The following is an 18,890-nucleotide window of genomic DNA, read 5'->3' on the forward strand; positions in this document are numbered from 1 at the left end:
CCCTCGAGGTTTCTGGCCAGAACAGAAACAATTGCTATTTACACTCATTCTGAGCCATCAAAACCCAAATAATGAGTAAGGGAGGTTTGAGCTGAGATCTATTATTGGCCAATCAGTGACAGCCAGAGTGATCTGTGTTTAAAGGCATAGTCAAGTAGCTCCATTTGAGTACCAATGGGTTGGTTTATTTTTTATTTTTATCAAAGCCTGGTTTCCCAGAACCATATTTCAAGAAATCATAAATGAAAACTTCATGAGACAAGAGTTAATTTAATTTTCCCAGGTTTTTTGGGGGGGGCGGGGTTGGGTGGGAGGAGATGGACAATGATAAAGTAGGGAAGGAAAAAAAAATCTGGCCCCAAAGCCCAAGATATCTTGCCAAGTATAAGCAATCAAAAGTCCGATTCCTTTGGACAGAGCACCGACATGTAAGGGGGTGACTCTCCGTGTGAACAGAGGGAGAAGAGAGAGGCAAGGAGGAAGGATTTCACTTGCAAGTCAAGACATCACCCTCCCCATGCCGTCGGTCCTCGAGAACTACGGAGGAACAACAGTGTGAGCAGTGGAGTCAAAGGCTCGGCTCGAGCTCTGGCTCTGGCAGTTGCTTCCCACGTGGCCGTGGACGTGTTATCCGACCCCAGCGATCCACCCCGTGTCTGTAAAATGACAGGTTTTAACCGAATGATCTCTTAGACCCTTTTCCGACTGGAAGCAGGGGAACCAGTCGGAAGGCCACTACAGTCACTAGTCCAGAGACTCTAAGAGCATGGAGGTGAGAAGTGCCTGAAGCGAGGTGGTGCGAGTGGGGACGGAGAGGAGGGACGGCCGCGTAACCAAGGTCGTGGTTTGGTGACCACCTGGATGGAGGGGTGAGGAAGAGGAAGAAATCAAAGGTGACCAGAGAATGGCGGCGTCTACGTAGAACCAGGGCCGGGGGACAGGAGCAAGCTTTCAGGGGCAGAGGAGCCGGGGTTGAGCGAACGTAGCCCAAGAGAAGGACGGAACAATTCGAGAGGTCAGCGGACGAAGACGCAATCCGGGGAGTGGGCAGAGCGGCCGAGGTGACCCCGGCCACGTCGTCGTTCCACGCTTGTATGTGAGGAGATGAATGTAAAACGCTTAGCCAGCCTAAAAGGCCGGGAACTGCCACCAGAGAATCTCCAGCCCCGGGACCACTGACAGCTGGGCGGGGGCGGGGGCGGGGCGGAGGAGACGGGGCTGAGCGGCCAGTGGGAAAACTGGGCCAAACCAGTGGGGGTGTGGCTTCCAGGGAGGGGCGTGGCTGGCTCCGAACCTGACTCCGCCTCCTCTGTTTACAACCCACGCGCTCCTCTCCTGGTGTCACGGCTCCTCCCTCCAGAGCGCGACCGTAGACGTCGGCTAGCGGGACGCGCAACGGTGCGGCCCCCCGCCCGGAGCGAGGAGCGCCCCGGAGCCGGAGGAGGACCGCGCAATGCGCAGGCGTGAAGGGCCACTTCCGCGGGACTGCGGCGAGCGGAAGGGGAAGTGAGCGGCTGGGCAGGGCGGGCCGCGTCCGGGAGACTTGGGGAGGAGGAGCCGTGAGGTGAGTGAGGCCGCCCGCCCGGTAACCCCGCGCCGCACGTGCCCCAACGCAGCCCGCTGCCCGCCCCCTCCCCCGGCTTCTCCGGGAGCTGTGGCCGGGCTTTGGGACCCCGAGCCCGCTGGGAGCCCGGGCAGGCGCTTCCTTGCCCGGAGCCCGATCCGCGGCCCGGGGCCGCTGCGCGATCCTGAGCGTGGAGGGGGCTTGGGGGGTGGCCCTTACCTTGCAGGCTGTGGGCTCGGCGGCGCAGGGAGTGACCCCAGGGCCGCTCCTGCCGCGGGGCTGTGGGGGAAGGCTGGCCGCGGGCGCCGACGCCCAGGCACCTGTACCCCGCTTTGTCTGTGCTTTCTCCTTTAAAGGAGCGCTTCGGGTTGTAGCCGCCGGCATGTCCTTAGGGCTGCGAGACGGGCTCTGAGGCTGTCGTACCCGTAAAGATGCCGGCTCCCGGGCTAGCGCTAGTAAGTTCTTCCCGCTACACTCGGCTGTTGCCTCCTCTGTTGCGAGGAGCAAGGACCAGAGCTGCCCGGGGCATGTTGAGGTCACGGTCACCAAGGGGCCAGAGCCCCAGAGTAAGCTTGGGCACATTACTGTCTCCAGGTTCTGTTTTCCGCTCCGTAACAGAAGTTTCTTCTCTCCCATCATTATTAAATTAACTCTTTAAGCAAGGTTCCGAGACGTTACTGTCCACCCCACTAGAAGCTCTGAACAGTGAAGGCAAGTTGCTAAGGTCCCTCAAAGAATTCACATCCTAACCTGGGCTTCCAGAGCTGGGCTGTTGTTAGGATAGATCTTTTTTATAAAACGGCCTGGTTTCACAAAGGTAGTATTGCAAAAAGACCACCTTTTGTGTGGCAGAGACCAACATAAATGGCCTTGGTACTAGCTGAAGCATTCCCTCGTTCACTGGGGGCCCAGAAGATTTATGTTTATTTCCATTAAATGTCCTTTGCGGGGGGAACTCTTGCTTTACAGTTTACAGTATAGAGACCTGCTGTTCCCAAAGATGGCCTAACATGAGGAAGCCCTGCCAGGTGGGAGCCAGCTGTGATACCGGAGATGGAAACAGATTCTGTAAGTTACACACACATCTGCAGGGTGGGGCAGCAAAGAACACTCCATCTGTTTAAAAGCATAAGGGAGGACAGACTGTGTGCTTCATTGAGTAGAAGTGGTAAAACTTGATCACTCTTCTCTGATCACTCTCCACAGTTAGTCTGTACTTCTTTTCAAGCCACCTATACTACCACCTTCCCCATCACTGTGCTCCCTACTTCCATACTTCAGAGCATATCAGTGGCATACTCCACTGTCTCCTCTTTTGCTCCAATTTTAGAGGAAGAAGTGGCCCTAACTGCTGACACTAGCCCCTTTACTTGCACCCTTGATTTTATCTCCTCCTGTCCCACCAGAAGCCGATAGTTGCCTTATTCTTCAGTCTCTCCTTTCCACTGCTATCTCCCCTGCTGCCTTAGAACTTGCCCAGACCCTCTCTCCTTCCTTAAACCTTCATTGTCTCCTTATGCTGTCGTCCTATGTCTCTTCCCTTTCACAGTCAAACTCCTAGGAAAAGCTGTCTATCTTCAGTGCCTCTAATTTCTTATCTTCCACTCATTTAACCCCTTGCAAGGGTTTTCCATAACTACCATGGCTTCCATAACTACCATTAAAATTAAATAATTCTAAAATCACCAATCTTTGTTGCTGAATCCCATGGCCTTTCCTGAACCTTCCTTCTTGACCTCTCTGCATCTTTGACATGATTGACCAACCCTTTCTTCTCGATACTTCTCCTTGGGTTTTACTGACATTTCTCTGCCCTAATTCTCTTTATACATGTCTCACTGATCTCTCCTGGCTTTTCTTTTTAGAAACATCATCCATGTCCCACCTTCATGCTTGGATAGATTCCAGTTCCTTTAGCCCACACCTCTTATTTATTCTAAGTTCTAAGATTGCATTTCCAACTTCCTGCTGGGACATCTCAAACAAAACATGTCTAAAACAGAGCTTAAACTTAATCTTTCTTAAACCCAGCCCTCCTCCTAACTCCTTTTTCTTTCTGTTGAGGACACCACCATTCCTCCAGTTACCCAGGATCTTAACTGTTCTCCCTTCATCCTTTCTGTCATCCTCACAGCTGTCAAACTGATATTCCTAAAATTAGGTCTGACCACATCACTCCCCTGCTCACGATGTTTTAGTAACTCTCTATTGCCTTTAGAATAAAATGTAAGCTCCCCTGTCTAGCATTTAAAGGCTTTCACAGTCTGTTTACAGCCTCTTTTTTCCAAGCAGGTTACATATTACTCCTCACAGACTCTTGCCAAACTGGCTTGCTTATACTTATGCAAATCCTATGTTATATGATAGGGATGAAGCATAAGAAAATCGTGGTTTCAAATGCTAGAGTTAAATATTACTATGCATAATCATATACAAACATTACTGAGAATTGACTTCTCCAAATCAACCTTGTTGCCAGGCTCTGGGGAAAGTAACTGAGTTGTGATTTTCTTTTTCCACAGACTATCCCACTCTGGCAGAACAAACCACATGGAGCTGCTCGAAGTGTAGTGAGGAGGATTGGGACTAACCTGCCCTTGAAGCCATGTCCTCGGGCATCCTTCCAGGTAAAGGGGCATGAAAGCTGGCAGGGCCAAGCTGGGAAGAAATCAAGTTTGTCTCGATGTTGAGTGAGGCATCATGATATAGAAAGAGCCCTGGGCCAGGGGACAGGAGGCCTAGCTCTTGGTCCTCGTCCTTATTGTCTGTTAGTTTCAGTCAAGTCACCACACCTCCCTGGGTGTGATCTCTCATTTCCTTCCAATCTGTGATTCCAGGAACCATATTTCACTACTTCCATTTCTTTTTTAAAAACAGATTTTTATTGGTATCTTTTCTTGTATTACCTAGATTTCTCCCCTCCCTGACATGCATCCCTTAAAACAATTTTTTAAAAAGAAAAGGAAAAATTTTAGCAAGAATGATCAGTACATTTTTAAAAATCTGACGTATTCAGTGTCCTTTACCCATGGACTCCCACCTCTGAATAGATCTCCTGGTTTCTGTCCCTGTTAAACTGAGAAATGCAACAGCTGTAGTGGAATTTGAAACCCAGAGAGACTCACATTCATATTAGGGCTCCTGGCTCTGAGGCCTTCATTTCTTCATCTATAAAACAGAACACTGGTTGAACCGACATCACAACGTGGTTGTGAAGATTAAGGGATGATGTTTGTAAAGCACTTCATAAATTTTATAAATATTATAAATTATCTTATTCTTGGCCCTTTCTGTATTTCATTTTCCCTATTTCTAAAATGAAGAAAAGAATTTCTGCCCTACCTCCTTGAAGAATACAGCCAGTTGTTGTTTACCATTCTGGTAAGGAATGGTACCATTCTGCAGACCTCCCCCTCTGCAGCCCTGCCAGACCAGCTTTGGTGCCTGGAGTAGAGGGTCCCCTGAATTTGCATAATGCAAATTTATGTAGAGCAAGAATTGTTTGTATAGTAAGGCTAGTAAGTATAGTAAGGTTTGTATACTAAGTGATCGATGGGAGGAAGCAGTTCAGAATACATAAAGGAAATTCAGCGTGTGCTGATCACCGTGTAATTCAGAATAGTGATGATTTTGTTCAGTGCAGACCTCTGGTGTTGCATCTTCACTTGCCTTGCAGACATCAAGCTTAACATGAACTTATTTTCTTTTCCCCAAAACCTTCCCTCCTTTCAAACTTCCCTATTACTGTCAAGGGCACCAGTATTCTCCCAGTTACCTAGGCTTGCAACCTAGCTGTCTTCCTCAGACTGGTAAAGAGAACAGCTGCTTAGCATAGTTACACCTAAGACAGATAAGGTGATAGCATCTCGATGCCCTTGATGAGTTTATTACCTGTCCCAGGACTATTGCACTGGTCTCGAAAGAGATCTGAAAGAACTAGCAGATAAGATTTTGGAGTCACTGTCAGTGATCCTTGAGAGATTGTTGAGAAAATCTTTTCATCAGATATTTCTGATAAAGGTCTGATGTTCAAGATTTATAGAGATTTGACGTGAATATATAAGACCAAAGATCTTTTGCCAATAGAAAAGCAGTGAAAAGATATGGACAGTCCTCAAGAGAATTGCAAACTATTGACAACTACATGAAAGATTGGTCCAGATCATTATAAGTACAAATTAAGATAATGAAGTTTTAGCTGACAGAGCAAATTAGTCAATGATGAAAAAAGACTGAAATAGTCAATGTTAGGCTGTGTGGGAAGACAAACACTAATAGGGAATAGGGGAAGGAGAAGGGAACAGCATTTATTAATCACCTATTATGTGGCACACCATGCTAAGCACTATACAGATTTATCTCCCTTGATCCTCTCAACAACCCAGGGAGATAGGTACTGCTGTTATACCCATTTTACAGTTGAAGAAACTGATGCAGATTAAGTGACTTACCCAAGGTCATACTGCTGGTGAGGTCTGAGGTCAAATTTGAACTCCAGTCTTCCTGACTCCAAATCCAGCGCCTGTCTCCTGCCCCAGCTGCCTCTGATACATTGTTAGAGCTGTGAACTAGCCATCCTTAATTCTTCCTTCTCTCTTATCCCCCATATCCATTCAGTTGTCAAATCTTGTCAATCCCACCTCCGTGATGTCTTTCACAACCATCCTCTCCCTTCACTCAGTTCAATTAAGTAAACATTTATTAAATGCCTACTATGTGCTAGGCACTGTGCTAAGCCATGGGGATACAAAAGGAGGCAAAAGACAGTCCTTGCCCTCAAGAAGCTTACAGTCTAATGGGGGATACAACATACAAATATTTACAAATCAAACTACATACAGAAAAAATAGAAATAATTAAAAGAAAGAAAGCACTGGAATTAAGAGGTGTTGAGGAAGGCTTCCTGAAGAAGGTGGGATTTTATTTGGAATTTTAAAGGAAGCCAGGGAGGTCAGTAGTTGGAGCAGAGGAGGGAGAGCATTCTAATTATGGGAGACAGCCAGAAAGAAGGCCCAGAGCCAAGAGATGAGGTGTCTTGTCTATGGAACAGCCAGAAGGCCAGGGTCACTGGACTGAAGAGAATGGTGGGAAGTGAGATGTAAGAAGACCAGAAAAGCAGGAGGGGACCAGGTTAGGAAGGGCTTTGAATGCCAAACAGAGCATTTTGTATTTGCTCCTAGAGGTAATAGGGAGCTCCTGGAGTTTACTGAATTGGGGATAGGGGGGCTGACATGATCTGACCTTCACTTTAGGAAGATCACTTTAGTGACTAAATGGAGGCTGGATTGGAATGAGGATAGACATGAAGCAGGTTGACCCACCAGCAGCTATTGCAGTCCCAGCTCTGAGGCGATAAGGGCTTGCACCAGAAAGGTGGAAGGGTCAAAGGAGAGAAGGGGGCAAATTCCAGAGCCTTTACAACAGTGAAATCAATAGGCTTTAGCAACAACTAGGCTATGGGGGGATGAGTGAGGAGAACAGAATGTCTCTGCCCTAATTTAGGCCTTCATCACCTGTTGCTCACACTAGGCAATAACCCAGTTGGTATCCCTGTCTCCATTATCTTCTCTGATCCCTCTTAGACACAGCTACCAAACTTTTGTTCTTTAATTTGAGATATGACCATGGGACCACCTCCCTTTGCAACTTCAGTGCCTCTAGGGAAAGTACAAACTCAGCCCAGCGTTCAAGCTCTCCATAATCCAACTCCAGCTTGCCTTTTTAGTAAATTACTACAATATATGATGCACGCTGCTCAGTGCTAGGAGTACAAGACTACAAAGAAACAGTTCTCAATCTCTGGAAGTATACATCCCATTAAGGGGCAGAGAATGTGGAGCTACAGAAGTTAAGTACAGGACATTCCATCTCCTTCCCTGCCTTTACCCAAGGGGTCCACCAAGTCTGGAACACCCTTCCTCCTCCTCACCACTGCCTCATAGAAGCGCTGGCTTCCTACAAAGGGTGACTCAGGTGCCAGCTCCCAACAGTACATGACCTCCTTGCGTGACCTTCCCCTCTCCCTCCCCTCCACATTAGCACTTTCTTTTTCTTGAAAAATTTCTATTTAGTTGTATTCATATTTCTCTCCAGTACAATGTACATTTCTTGAGTCCTTGAATCCCCAGGGCCTAGCACAGTGCCCTGCACATATTAGACATGTAAAAGCTTATTGAAAAGTATTTCTCTTGGGCTCACTCATCTCAGGAGTGAAATACTGAGCCCTTATTCAGTGCCTCTAACAAGGAGCCCCGAGCTAGGAGGTATGCTATGTATATTGAAGCATATGAGTCTTGCATACAGGGAATACTTGATCCAGGGCACTGTAAGCACACGTGTTGACTGCAACCATAGATGACCGGAGCATAGCTCAAGCTGGAAAGGGCCTCCAGGTCATCTACACAGTTAAGGAACCTGAGGGCCAGAGAGGTTAAAGGACACATGTAATTGATCAAGGAATTCAGTGACTCACAATTCAGTTTGGCAAACATCAGATAAGGCCCAGTGCTCATTGCTAGGAATGCACAGATGAAAAAGACACAATCTTTCTAAATGTGCTCATGACCTAATTGGGGCAGGGAGAAGAAGATACAATAGGTATGTGAATAAGTATGATACAAGAGAAAGTGTGATAAAGGCAAAGCATTTTTAAGAAATGCGAGGAAGGAGGGAAATGGCAGGGAAAGAGAGCCATAGGTGAACGTTTGAGAAATTATGTTGTTGCACATTGTTGGGGTGGTTGTAATAGCTCCTCAGTACAGTGGATTAGGCCATGGGACCAGGGACAGCAAGGCCACAGGTTTGATTCCCGTAGAGACCAATTAGCTCAGTCATACAGAGCCTGCACCAATGTCTGGTCAACCATCTCATAAATGTGTTATTGAGGAAGACAGAAAGAATGAGTAAAAGATTGGCTGAGCCAGCCTCCAGTAACAGTGCTGTCAGAAGAGCTCAGTGTGAGGCTTGGTGTGAAAAATGCCACTTAGGTGTTTCTTTCTTTTCTTCTGTTTATAGCCCCAATAAGGAGCCAGAAAATCTTTAGGGATGACTGACATGTAAAAGTTCCTCTTTAGAGTGTGTAAGATTTTTCTATTCTTTCAAATATAGAAAGGGTGAGGAGGGGGGAAACCATGAGTGAGGAATGTTATATATGTACTCTTGGATGCAGACACCATCTTGGTTTTGCTTAGCTGTTTTTCTTTGTTTCAAAGAAGGGTTCAGTGTATGTATTGGGGAAAGAGGGAACCCCCACCCCAGGTAGCAGTATATCTGACAATGACTAATGTAAAACAATGCATCAATAATAAAACAGTTGGGAAGGAAGGAGGTTTGGCAATGCACTCCCTCCTCCCAACATGCCCTCCTGGTTGGAAGAAGCAAAGGACAGCAGGGCTTAAACATAGACCCCTTTGACAAGGTTAAGGGGAAAAACTGTCCTAGCTTTTGTAAGCCTGATCACCTTAAACTTTCTATTTTATGCCAATACAGGAGCCTCTTTCCCTTAGATCTGTGCTAAAGCTTCTTGATTCAGTAATAGAGTTTACTGATAGCCCAGCTAGGGAATTAAGGAGACTAATCAAGGTTAGTTGGTGGTAGGAAGAGCTATACTGAGGGAGCAGTTTTAAGGCCTAATGCCTGGAGTCAGCAAGATTCATCTCCCTAAGTTCAAATCTGGCATCAGATGTCACAACTAGCTGTGTGACCTTGGGCACGTCACTTAACCCTGATTGCCTCGGTTTCCTCATCTGTAAAATGAGTTGGAGAAGGAAATGGCAAACCATTCTAGTATCTTTGCCAAAAAGATACTATGGGGCATGAAGAGTCAGACACTACTGAAATGAGTATATGCTTTGAGGTTTCAAAAGTGTTTTCTTCACGCCCTGTGAGATAGGCATCTTCATTTTATAGAGGGGTATGGAGGGTACATCAGCCTCACATACCAGGGATGTTTCTGCTGCTGATAGATTAGGGAATTTCATCTTCAGGTGTGGCCTCAAAACAAAGCAGATTCCTTGGCGGAGCTCATTTTTAAGCTGAGCTTTAAAACTTGTTCTAAGTAAGCTCCTGTTAAACTCCCTTCCCTGAGGTGGGATTTCTCTGGACAAGAGCATCTGAGTAACTCGATAGGCCTGTTTGTTTTCAAAAGTGCTAAGGGAAGGGAAGGCTCATTTGGGGTGGGTCTACAGCATTTAGGTTTTGCTGAGCTGCTCCCTGCTCCTATCTTGCTAGTTCTAAAGCAGATCTTACCCTTCCTGCCCTATTCCCCAGGCTCTCTGGAAGTCACTAACAGCTGTTGAGTAGAGAATGACATTAGGAAGAAAGGAAACCAGGGGAGGTGGGTGGTTTTAGCACGTGAGGGATTTCTCCAAACCTTGCATCTCAGCAGCGTTTGGCCCCGGATCCAGACTGACTATATTTCAGCCTGCTGTCCACTCCTCCCCTTCCCACCCTCTGACTAAGGTTCTGTGCCTTATCTGGCCTGGACTGTGGGCTCAGGGCTAAGCCTTGGCCAGAGAGTCGGGTGACTGGGGTTCTCTTCTTAGCCTTGTAGGAATGGAACAGAAAGCAGATTCTTTATTTTTGGAGGGGTGTTAAGGTTAGAGAAAGCAGTGAGAGCATTGTGTACCTGAAGGGTGGGGGACTATCTATCTATGTCATGTTTTGTTGGATGTTTTAAATGTCCAGAGGCCACTTGATGTTTGGAAGTCACTGAGCAGTGGCTGACTGTGCCATAAATCTGTCAAACTTGTGCATCTGTCTTTGCTAAATAGGTTGCATCCTGATTTACAAAAAATAGTTTATGAATAGAACAATAGGAAGTGTGATTTACAAGAAGGCTGCTATTTTAAGGAATCTGAGGTGACTTTTTGTCAGGTGAATTTCATGGATATCACCAGAAAAAAGTATGGTTGACCAAGAAGGTGGGCTAGCCATGTAATGAGCTCCAGGTATAGGGAGCAGGCAGCTAGTGTGTTTGGATGGTTTCCAGGCAATGTTAAAAGATGTAAAAGAAGGCCCCACCGCATGACAAGTGGGCCTTTGTAAAAGATACACGAGCACTGGGACAGGAGACATGCAGGACAAGAAGGCACAGCTGAGCAGTAATCTGCACCATTCGAAGAAATGCTCACATTGAGATCACAAATCTACCAGCTAGTGAAGAATTTCATTTGTGTAAATACAAGTTTTTGTATATATAATATTTGTATAAAGCCATATATGAGTTTTTGTATATATTATATTTGTGTAAAGTCGTATTCACCTGTGGCAAATAGATTCGATTGTCCAAACATACTGTCCAAACATTGACGTATTTAAATAGAAGTGTTTGTTGAGGTGGCAAGCTGTTGCTGTTTATTAATGATGAAAATAAAACAATGTTGTGGTACTTCTGAACACTTGCACTATCACCAGTTTCTCTCCCGGCAAAAAGGTCATTAGAATGGCTTTGATTAGTTGTTTCTCTGATAAGATTATTTGGTTCAGCCCCACCAAAGAGACTCTTTGCTTCTTTCACTAGACACTGCCCAACATCTCTGACCTATATCTGAGCGATGTGCCCCCAGTCCCTACTTTGGCTGATATTGCCTGGATAGCAGCAGATGAAGAGGAAACCTACGCTCGAGTCAGGTAAAGCAAGGGAGCCAGGCCTCAGTGTAGCGGAGCCTAGAATTTGACTGGTAAAGGTGTGGGAACTGTAGATTCTCTGCCTCTTTGCTATGTAAAGTGTTGTAACATCATAGAGGCTTTGTGCTCATTGCTGGAGTCAAAGAGTTTACAGTTTAATAGAGGGGAAAATACATGTATAGTGATATAGAAGTGAACGAAAAAAGTACATAAAAAAGACGGCAAGTGTGCTGAGAAATTTGCAAGAGATTACTTTTCTGTTTATTTTGTTTGTTTGTTTGGTTTTTTTTGCCAGGCAGTAGGGTTAAGTGACTTGCCAAGGGTCACACAGGTAGTAAATGTCAAGTATCTGAGGCAGGATATGAACTCAAGTCCTCCAGACTCCAGGGCAGGTGTTCTATCCACTGCACCACCTAGCTGCCCGGTTTCGTTTTTTTTTTTTTTTGTTTGTTTTGTTTTTTTAAATAAGTTTATTGATGTCTTCTGTTTCTTATGTTATCATAGTTATGTCCTGTATCTTTCCCCCACTACCTCTAAGAGAGCCATCCCATTTAACAAATAGAATTTAAAAGGGAAAAAAGCATAACTGACCAATACATTGAAAAAGTCTGAAAACATGTTTGATTTGTATACCTGTGGACCTCCCACTTCCACAAAGGGGTAGCTTGTGAGTATCCTCTAGCAGTTAGAAGTTGAAGGTGGGGCATTCCACACATTGGAGCTTGTGAGCAAAAGCATGGGAATAGAAGAGAGTATTATAGTTTGGCTGAGGCACTGAATATGTGAAGGGGAATAAAATGAGGAATCTGGAAATAGAGGTTAGAATTAGGCTGTATGAAAGACTTTAATAAGTTCATACTTTTTTCAGTATGCAGTGAGGAACCTTGGAAGATTTTTAAGTGGAGGAATGACAAGATCAGAGTGACACTTGGGAAATTTAATTCCTATACAGCTTAGACATACATGTAGCCCTCCATGGATCAGAAATGCATTTTAGAGAAGTTTAATAAAAATGAATTCTGGGGGTTCTTTCCTAATTAGATGGCTAAACATTTTTCTGAATTTCATCAATTCTAGCATATTATCCTCACCAAAAGCTGATCACAGGGAGAACAACATTAGCTCTAACGTATACGTCACATATGTATTTCTCCCCTCTTAGCAAGTATCTTATTTTAAGACACTATAAGAAGCTAAATTTTTTTAAAATTTATTTATTTTAATTTATCAATAATCAATTCCATATGTTTTTGAGTTTAAAATTTTTCTCCCCCTTCCTCCCCACTACCCTTCCCAAGACAGCATACAGTCTGATATAGGCTATACATATACATTCCTATTAAACATATTTTCACATTAGTGATGTTGTAAGTAAAAATTAGAACCAATAGGAGGAACCACCAGAAAGAGAAAACAAATAAGAAGCTAGTTTTATCTAGTCATTGCACAGCTAATGGTACAGTGGATAGAGTACTGTACCTAGAGTCAGAAAGATGTGAGTTCAAATCCAGCTTCAGATACTCTGGTCAAGTCACTTAATCGCTGTCTGCCTCAGTTTCCTCATCTGTAAAATGAGGATAATAATAACACCTCTCTCCCCCCCATGAGAATCAAATGAAATATTTGTAAAGTACTTTGCAAATCTTAAAAGAGCTATATAAAAGTTAATAATAATAATGTGGCATAACATTTAACAAAATCCAGACATATTGGTCCATGTGTCTTAAATGAGTATTACACATGGAGGTATACAACTTTTAATTTAATGACTAGACTTATTTATTGAATACCAGTTACTCTTCACCCCAACCATAGGCCTTTTACAAAGCACTGAAAAAGACAGCAGTGTAAAGGATGAGTTGAAGAAGAGCCACACTGGAAGCAATCAGACCAAGGAGGGAGCAGCAGGGACCTAAAATATATTTTACCTAAGCCCTGGGGCCTAAGGAAAGTCTTAGAGCTATTCTCTTTTCTTTCTTGTTGGATAGTCTGTGTTTGAGGGTAGAGGCATGGGCAGGAATACATGGGCTTCCTAGATCTAAGTAGAAAAGTAAAGTGGGCCCAGCTAGCTAAAATGGGCCCTTCTGCCAATTTTCAGGAGTGACACCCGGCCTTTGCGGCATAAATGGAAGCCCAGCCCACTGTTCGTCATGCAGCGAAATGCCTCGGTGCCCAACCTTCGAGGGCCGGAAGAGAAGCTCCTGGCCTTGAAGAAGCCTGGCCTACCAGCCCTGAGCCGAACCACTGAACTACAAGATGAGCTAAGTCACCTACGCAGCCAGATTGCCAAGATTGTGGCAGCAGATGCAGGTAGGAGCCCCAGAGCTGCCAAGGAACCAGGTACCAAATCCAGGAAGCAAACAAAGAATCAAGAGTACTAGGCCCCAGAAGGAGGCCAGCGGCTTTCAGCAGTGGTAGTCACAGGACAGGTAGTCTCTGATAGGGATTTCTTGAAGCCTGGATATACCCATCTTTGTGGTTTTTCATAACAGCAGGGAAACAAGTTTTGAGGTGCACCTCGCTGTTGCAGGCCTTCTTCTTCCCAGTCACAAGTTTGAGCAAAAGCTGAAGTCTTTAACAGACCAACCCCTCACTTGGGATTTGAGTATGGTTCTGTCCATTGCTCAGCTCTGCCATTGAGATGCCTATATCCAATTCTGTCCACAACGTTTTCATATTTTTCTAAACGATAAAGTTCTTCCTACCCTTTGCCAACAAAAGATATTTCCCAAGAATTACTGCTTCTTTCCTACCCCTTCCCACCCCCCCACCCCACCCCATTGAAATCAGGTCTCACTCTGGTTGCTTAACGTCTATAGAGGTGGGTTCATCTAGAGACATTGGGCATAGGGTCAAGAGGTGAAAGGATCCCAAGAAGCTACTATAGCCAGGAACACTGTGGATTTTTTTCCAGATTTCTGTATCTAGGCTTTTCCTTCTGTTGTCCTACTAGTCACATTCTCTCCTCCCCAAATCTCATGCTTTCTCTTCTGTGATACTGAGATTTTAGAAGAGATTAAACTCTCTAAATCAGGACTCTGGGAGAGTTTCCAGTCATTGTGGAGGAATATCTTAGTTTGAGAGCAATGGCCAGGATGACCCTTAAGATAGGGACCCCCTAGCAGACCTGAAATAGACTAGCTGCCCATTAAATATGTTGGGCTGGGGGTTGGAGAATTTGAAAGCAGAGGCTTCTTTCAGAGGGAAGGGTGCAGGGAATGGGAGTCTTCTTTGCCATCTCCAAGGGGAACATAGTGAAAAGAATACTGAATTTTTCTTGTAGAGATTCAAGTTTTGGCTTTACCACTTAAGACATGTGCTCCTAAGCAAGTTACTTCCTCTCACTGGGCCTCTTCTGTAAAGTGATGATCTGTGGAGTTCCACCTTGAACAGTCTATGAGAGTTACCTAAAAAGCACATTGTAAGCCTGTTCCTTAATAACTGGGAAGAATGCTTCTGTAGATTCCTGCCCTGGGTGCTTCCTGGGCTGTGGCAGAATCCATAGTATCTTGTTGTCATGGTGACAGCCCAACTGTTGCTCAGTTGACTCTCCTGTGGTAAGAAAATGTTGTGTCTTGGCGCCAGTGCCCACCAATACCTGTTGTTTTCTTTTTCAGCTTCGGCTTCATTAACGCCAGATTTCTTATCTTCAGGAAGCTCAAATGTCTCTTCTCCCTTCCCTTGTTTTGGATCCTCATTCCACTCTACAACTTCCTTTGTCATTAGTGACATCACAGAGGAGGCTGAGTTAGAAGGCCCTGAGCTTCCATCGGTTCCTATGCTTTGTTCTGCCAGCTCTGAATGTTGCAAAACTGACTCCAAAGCTGCCTGCAGCTTGGCTGAAGATGAGGACTGTGTGTCTCTCTCAAAAGCGAGCAGCTTTGCAGACATGATGGGCATCCTGAAGGATATTCACCGGATGAAGCAGAGCCAAGACCTGTAAGTGGCTGTGGTAGGAAACTCAAATCTTGCTTGTCCTCCGTGGTGCCATTTAGCCATCATTTGGCAGCAGCGGCCCTCGGCACTGCTAGCCACCCACTGTGCACACAGGCTCTAGAAAGTTCCAAGGTATAGTTTTCTTGGCACAGAACAGCCTTATTGTGGTAGCCATAGAAGCAAAATCTCAGACCTGGAAGGCTCAGACTTTAGAGAGCAGTTATACAACCCCATTGACATTCCTGACAGGTAGTTATCCAGTCTGTGCTTAAATATTTTACTGATGGGGGAGGCTTTTTCTGCATCTTCCTTATCCTTTCAAATGCTTACGTTCCTACTCTCACAATCTAACTCTCCCCCTGTCCCCTTCCCTCCCTCTGTCTCCTCTCCCCACCCCTTCTCTTTCATATTTAGGAAACCCCAGTCTCCATCATTCTTTAAAATTAGAGTTGGAGGGGCAGCTAGGTGGCGCAGTGGATAGAGTACCGGCCCTGAAGTCAGGAGGACCTGAGTTCAAATCCGGCCTCAGACCAAACACTTGACGTGTACTAGCTGTGTGACCTTGGGCAAGTCACTTAACCCGTATTGCCTCACTTAAAAAAAAAAATTAGTTGGAAATTCTGTTCTTTGAACAATAGATCTCTTCACTAGAAAAGTTTATGAGGTTCTGTACCTTTAGGCAAAGAAGACAAGGGACACCCTCCTAACCAAGTAGCCACGGAGCCTCAGCTTGAGGAAATCACCATTGTTAACAGATTTCAGAACTACTTTATTTCAGTTCAGTAATATCTACTTATGTGGCAGGGCCTGGGCTGAATAAAACTGCTTTTGGGGGCTGAAGAGGAAACACTTCTTACTTTGTTCAATAGAGCTTTTTCTGAGGGGACTGCTATTCTGTCTGCCCAAAGCAAGCAGTTTATGGGTCTTTCCTAAACTACTTATAAATGGGGGTAATTAACCCAGCCTTTCCCAGAGCATTTATTAGACCCTGATAGCCTTTATTTTTTAATGTTTTATTGGTAAACTGTTTTTACATCACTCATTTCTAGAAGTCCCCCATCCAGATTGAACCCTACCTTGTGACAAAGAAAAATACTCAACCAAAAATGTCAGCTCTACTGACCACATCTTGACAGTATTCTATTATAGTCTTCCTGCCTCTCTGCTATGAGGTGTCTGTATTGTCCCCTCTTCTCCAGGACTGTTACTGGGTTTTCAGTTACCTCAAAAACTTTTTGATCCTAGTAAACTGGACTTGATGTCCATTTCAGCTTTGAGGTTCTGTGCTAATTGTGGTTCCCTCACGTGTTCCCCAGTTCAGTTTTCAGGAAATAACTATGCCAAAAACACAACTAGGGTGCCATTGCTACCCCTCATGTCTTTTCCTGAAAGACTGTATGGTGTAGTAACCAGGTCATTGGCCTGGGAGTCAGGAAACCTGTGTTCTAGTCTAGGCTTTGCTACTAAGTAACTATAATCTTAGATCAGTCCTTCTCTGAGCCTGTGTTCTCATCCCTCAGGGGCCTTCCAGCTCTAAAGTCTGATTCTATGATTCTTTAGTTTGTGGAAACAAACCTGTAGGGACCTAGGTGTCTGGCTATCATGCCTCTGCCCCAGCTGTCCCATTCCCATGGGTACCTCATATCTCCAGCCAGTTGATAAGACACCATGTGATCTGTAGCTCTGCTTTCAGATTTCTCCCAGTGGTGTCTCCTGCCCACTCTCCTATCTCAATGGCCCAACTCTCAGGACTCCCAGGGCAGTGAGCTGCCCCTGGTTTTTCTTTTATGTCCACAAAGCAAATCGAGGCCAAGGGCTGAGGCCTCACTCCCTGAAAATTCTTAGAAGCTGTTTGGGGTTTTCCTCAGCTCAGCTCTAGTCTTAAACTTCTTGTGTTACCCATTACCACCTCATCGTACTTAGGTATTTATACTTCATTGAAGCATCCATTTCCCAGGTGTCTGGATGCCTGCTTGTTAATAGCTCACATTTATCTAACACATGTATCCATACATATATACACACACATGCTCATTATTTCCCATAATCACGTTGTTAAGGTGTAGATAGTACTAATATTGTTATCCTCATTTTACACATGAATTGGAGGCTGTTGAGGCAGGAGTGACTTGCCCAAGACAATTCCCCAAGTAGGCAGTAGAGCCAGCACATAAACCCAGGTCTTTTAAAAATTTGGATTTAGAGGACCTTGGTTCCAATCCCGTCTCTGCTACTTTGTGGCAAGTCACCTCATTCTCATCCATAAAACTGATGGTTTGGGACTTAAGATGATCTCTTAAGGTCTCTGCCAGCCTAATCACTAGGACTCTTTTCTTTCCACCAGTGCCCTGTTGGTTTCCCCTTGGTCTCATGATATGAAGTTTATGTGCCTCTGCATTCTCCTTCCTGTCAAGCCAACTCCCAGGAACCCCCTGGAATAAGCATTCAACACAGCCTTTCCCAGAATTGCTGAGAAGCAAAATAGCTTAAGAAAGAGAGAGAGAGAAAGAGCCTTGTTTGCCCCCTGGGGAAGGACTGATGAGCAGTGAGATAGCCAAAAGCTGACAGCAGGATTAACAAAACACCTGCAGGCTGTGTGGGTAGTAGTATTGTCAGCTTATCAAAATGTAGGGTTTGTAAGCAGTACCTCCAGGCCTGGATTGATTACACCCCAACCCTGTTCAGCCTATGAATCTTGCTCCCTGCTGATTGATTACCCTTTGTACCTCTAGGAATCGGAGCTTGATGAAGGAAGAAGATCCTGCTGTCCTCATTTCAGAAGTGTTGAGGAGAAAGTTTGCTCTGAAGGAAGAGGATATCAGCATGAAAGGAAACTGATGACCCTTTCTGTGGTGCCCTATATATGGCCCTTTCTCTAAAAGCTGTCTCACAACAGATTCTTCTGCCTTGCAGTTAGAAATGTCCTTCCACAATGGAAAACACTGACAGGCTAAAAATGGGGAGAAGAGAGAAAAGCTGAACTGCTTCCTCACACTTCAAACCTTAGCAAAACTTTTAAGGACAGTGTTATAAAAATAGTTTTGAGTTGAGGGCTTGCAGGTATTCAGTCGTGTTGCTTTAGTTCTTTTACATTGAAGAACAAGATGGGAGTTTTTGTTTTCCTCATGTAAAAATAGGCCCCAGACCGATGACTAGCTTCATTGCACTATCTACCCAGCTCCTGGTCTCAACTGGGTACATGCAATATGTCCCTCAGATGCAGCTGCTTCCTTGCAGGGGATGAGGGTGTTGAGGAGCCCTGAAGTCTTCTCAGTACCAGTCATAAACCAAGACTTGCCCCCTGCACTCATGTACCAACACCCAACTGTGCTCAGGTCTTCTACAGGTCCTGTAGCTCCAACTCATGAACAGGCTGCTGCTGGCAGGCCAGGGCTGTTTTTTCTTCTTAAAACACATTTTGTAATACTGTAAAGAAACCAAATCTTTCCATTACCCCCCAGGATCCTTGTGGCCTCCTCATTGCCATGGCATTGATGTCTTGTTCCACTGCCATTGAGGGATCTCATTGAGGAAGAGGGGAGGGGGCTGTGCTTCATTTGGGGCCACTTGTTCTCATACCTCACCCAGCACACTTAATGCATGACCCAGCCTTCCTTGGGACCTCTTCAGTAAAGGCCTGTGCACGTGTGTGGTGTTTGGGTTGAAGCACTACCTGGTATTAAAGAAAGTTTTTGAGTGGTTACTGTGTTTGCTATGTATGTGTGTACTTTGAGATGTTCATCCAATCACTCCACAACTTCAA

The 18,890-nt window shown here is 45.1% G+C and overlaps 1 protein-coding gene across 3 annotated transcripts; it reads left to right on the top strand.

Moving 5' to 3' along the window:
• The first annotated feature begins 1,488 nt into the window (after positions 1-1,488).
• On the top strand, positions 1,489-18,830 carry MTFR1L (mitochondrial fission regulator 1 like). Of its 3 annotated transcripts, none has more exons than XM_027864914.1 (7): positions 1,489-1,564; positions 2,534-2,632; positions 4,087-4,191; positions 11,085-11,194; positions 13,290-13,531; positions 14,809-15,130; positions 17,860-18,830. In XM_027864914.1, the coding sequence occupies exons 2-7, from the start codon at positions 2,618-2,620 to the stop codon at positions 17,963-17,965; spliced, it is 900 nt and encodes a 299-aa protein (XP_027720715.1). In that variant the 5' UTR covers positions 1,489-1,564; positions 2,534-2,617; the 3' UTR covers positions 17,966-18,830. The 3 variants fall into 3 exon arrangements, with proteins under 3 accessions (XP_027720715.1, XP_027720717.1, XP_027720716.1); XM_027864916.1 differs by having other exon boundaries at positions 13,290-13,501; XM_027864915.1 differs by lacking the exon at positions 1,489-1,564 and adding an exon at positions 1,908-2,019.
• Positions 18,831-18,890: the final 60 nt, after the last annotated feature.

Source organism: Vombatus ursinus, unplaced genomic scaffold (genome assembly GCF_900497805.2).
Source record: "Vombatus ursinus unplaced genomic scaffold, bare-nosed wombat genome assembly UNPS02014777.1, whole genome shotgun sequence".
NCBI classification, from domain to species: domain Eukaryota; kingdom Metazoa; phylum Chordata; class Mammalia; order Diprotodontia; family Vombatidae; genus Vombatus; species Vombatus ursinus.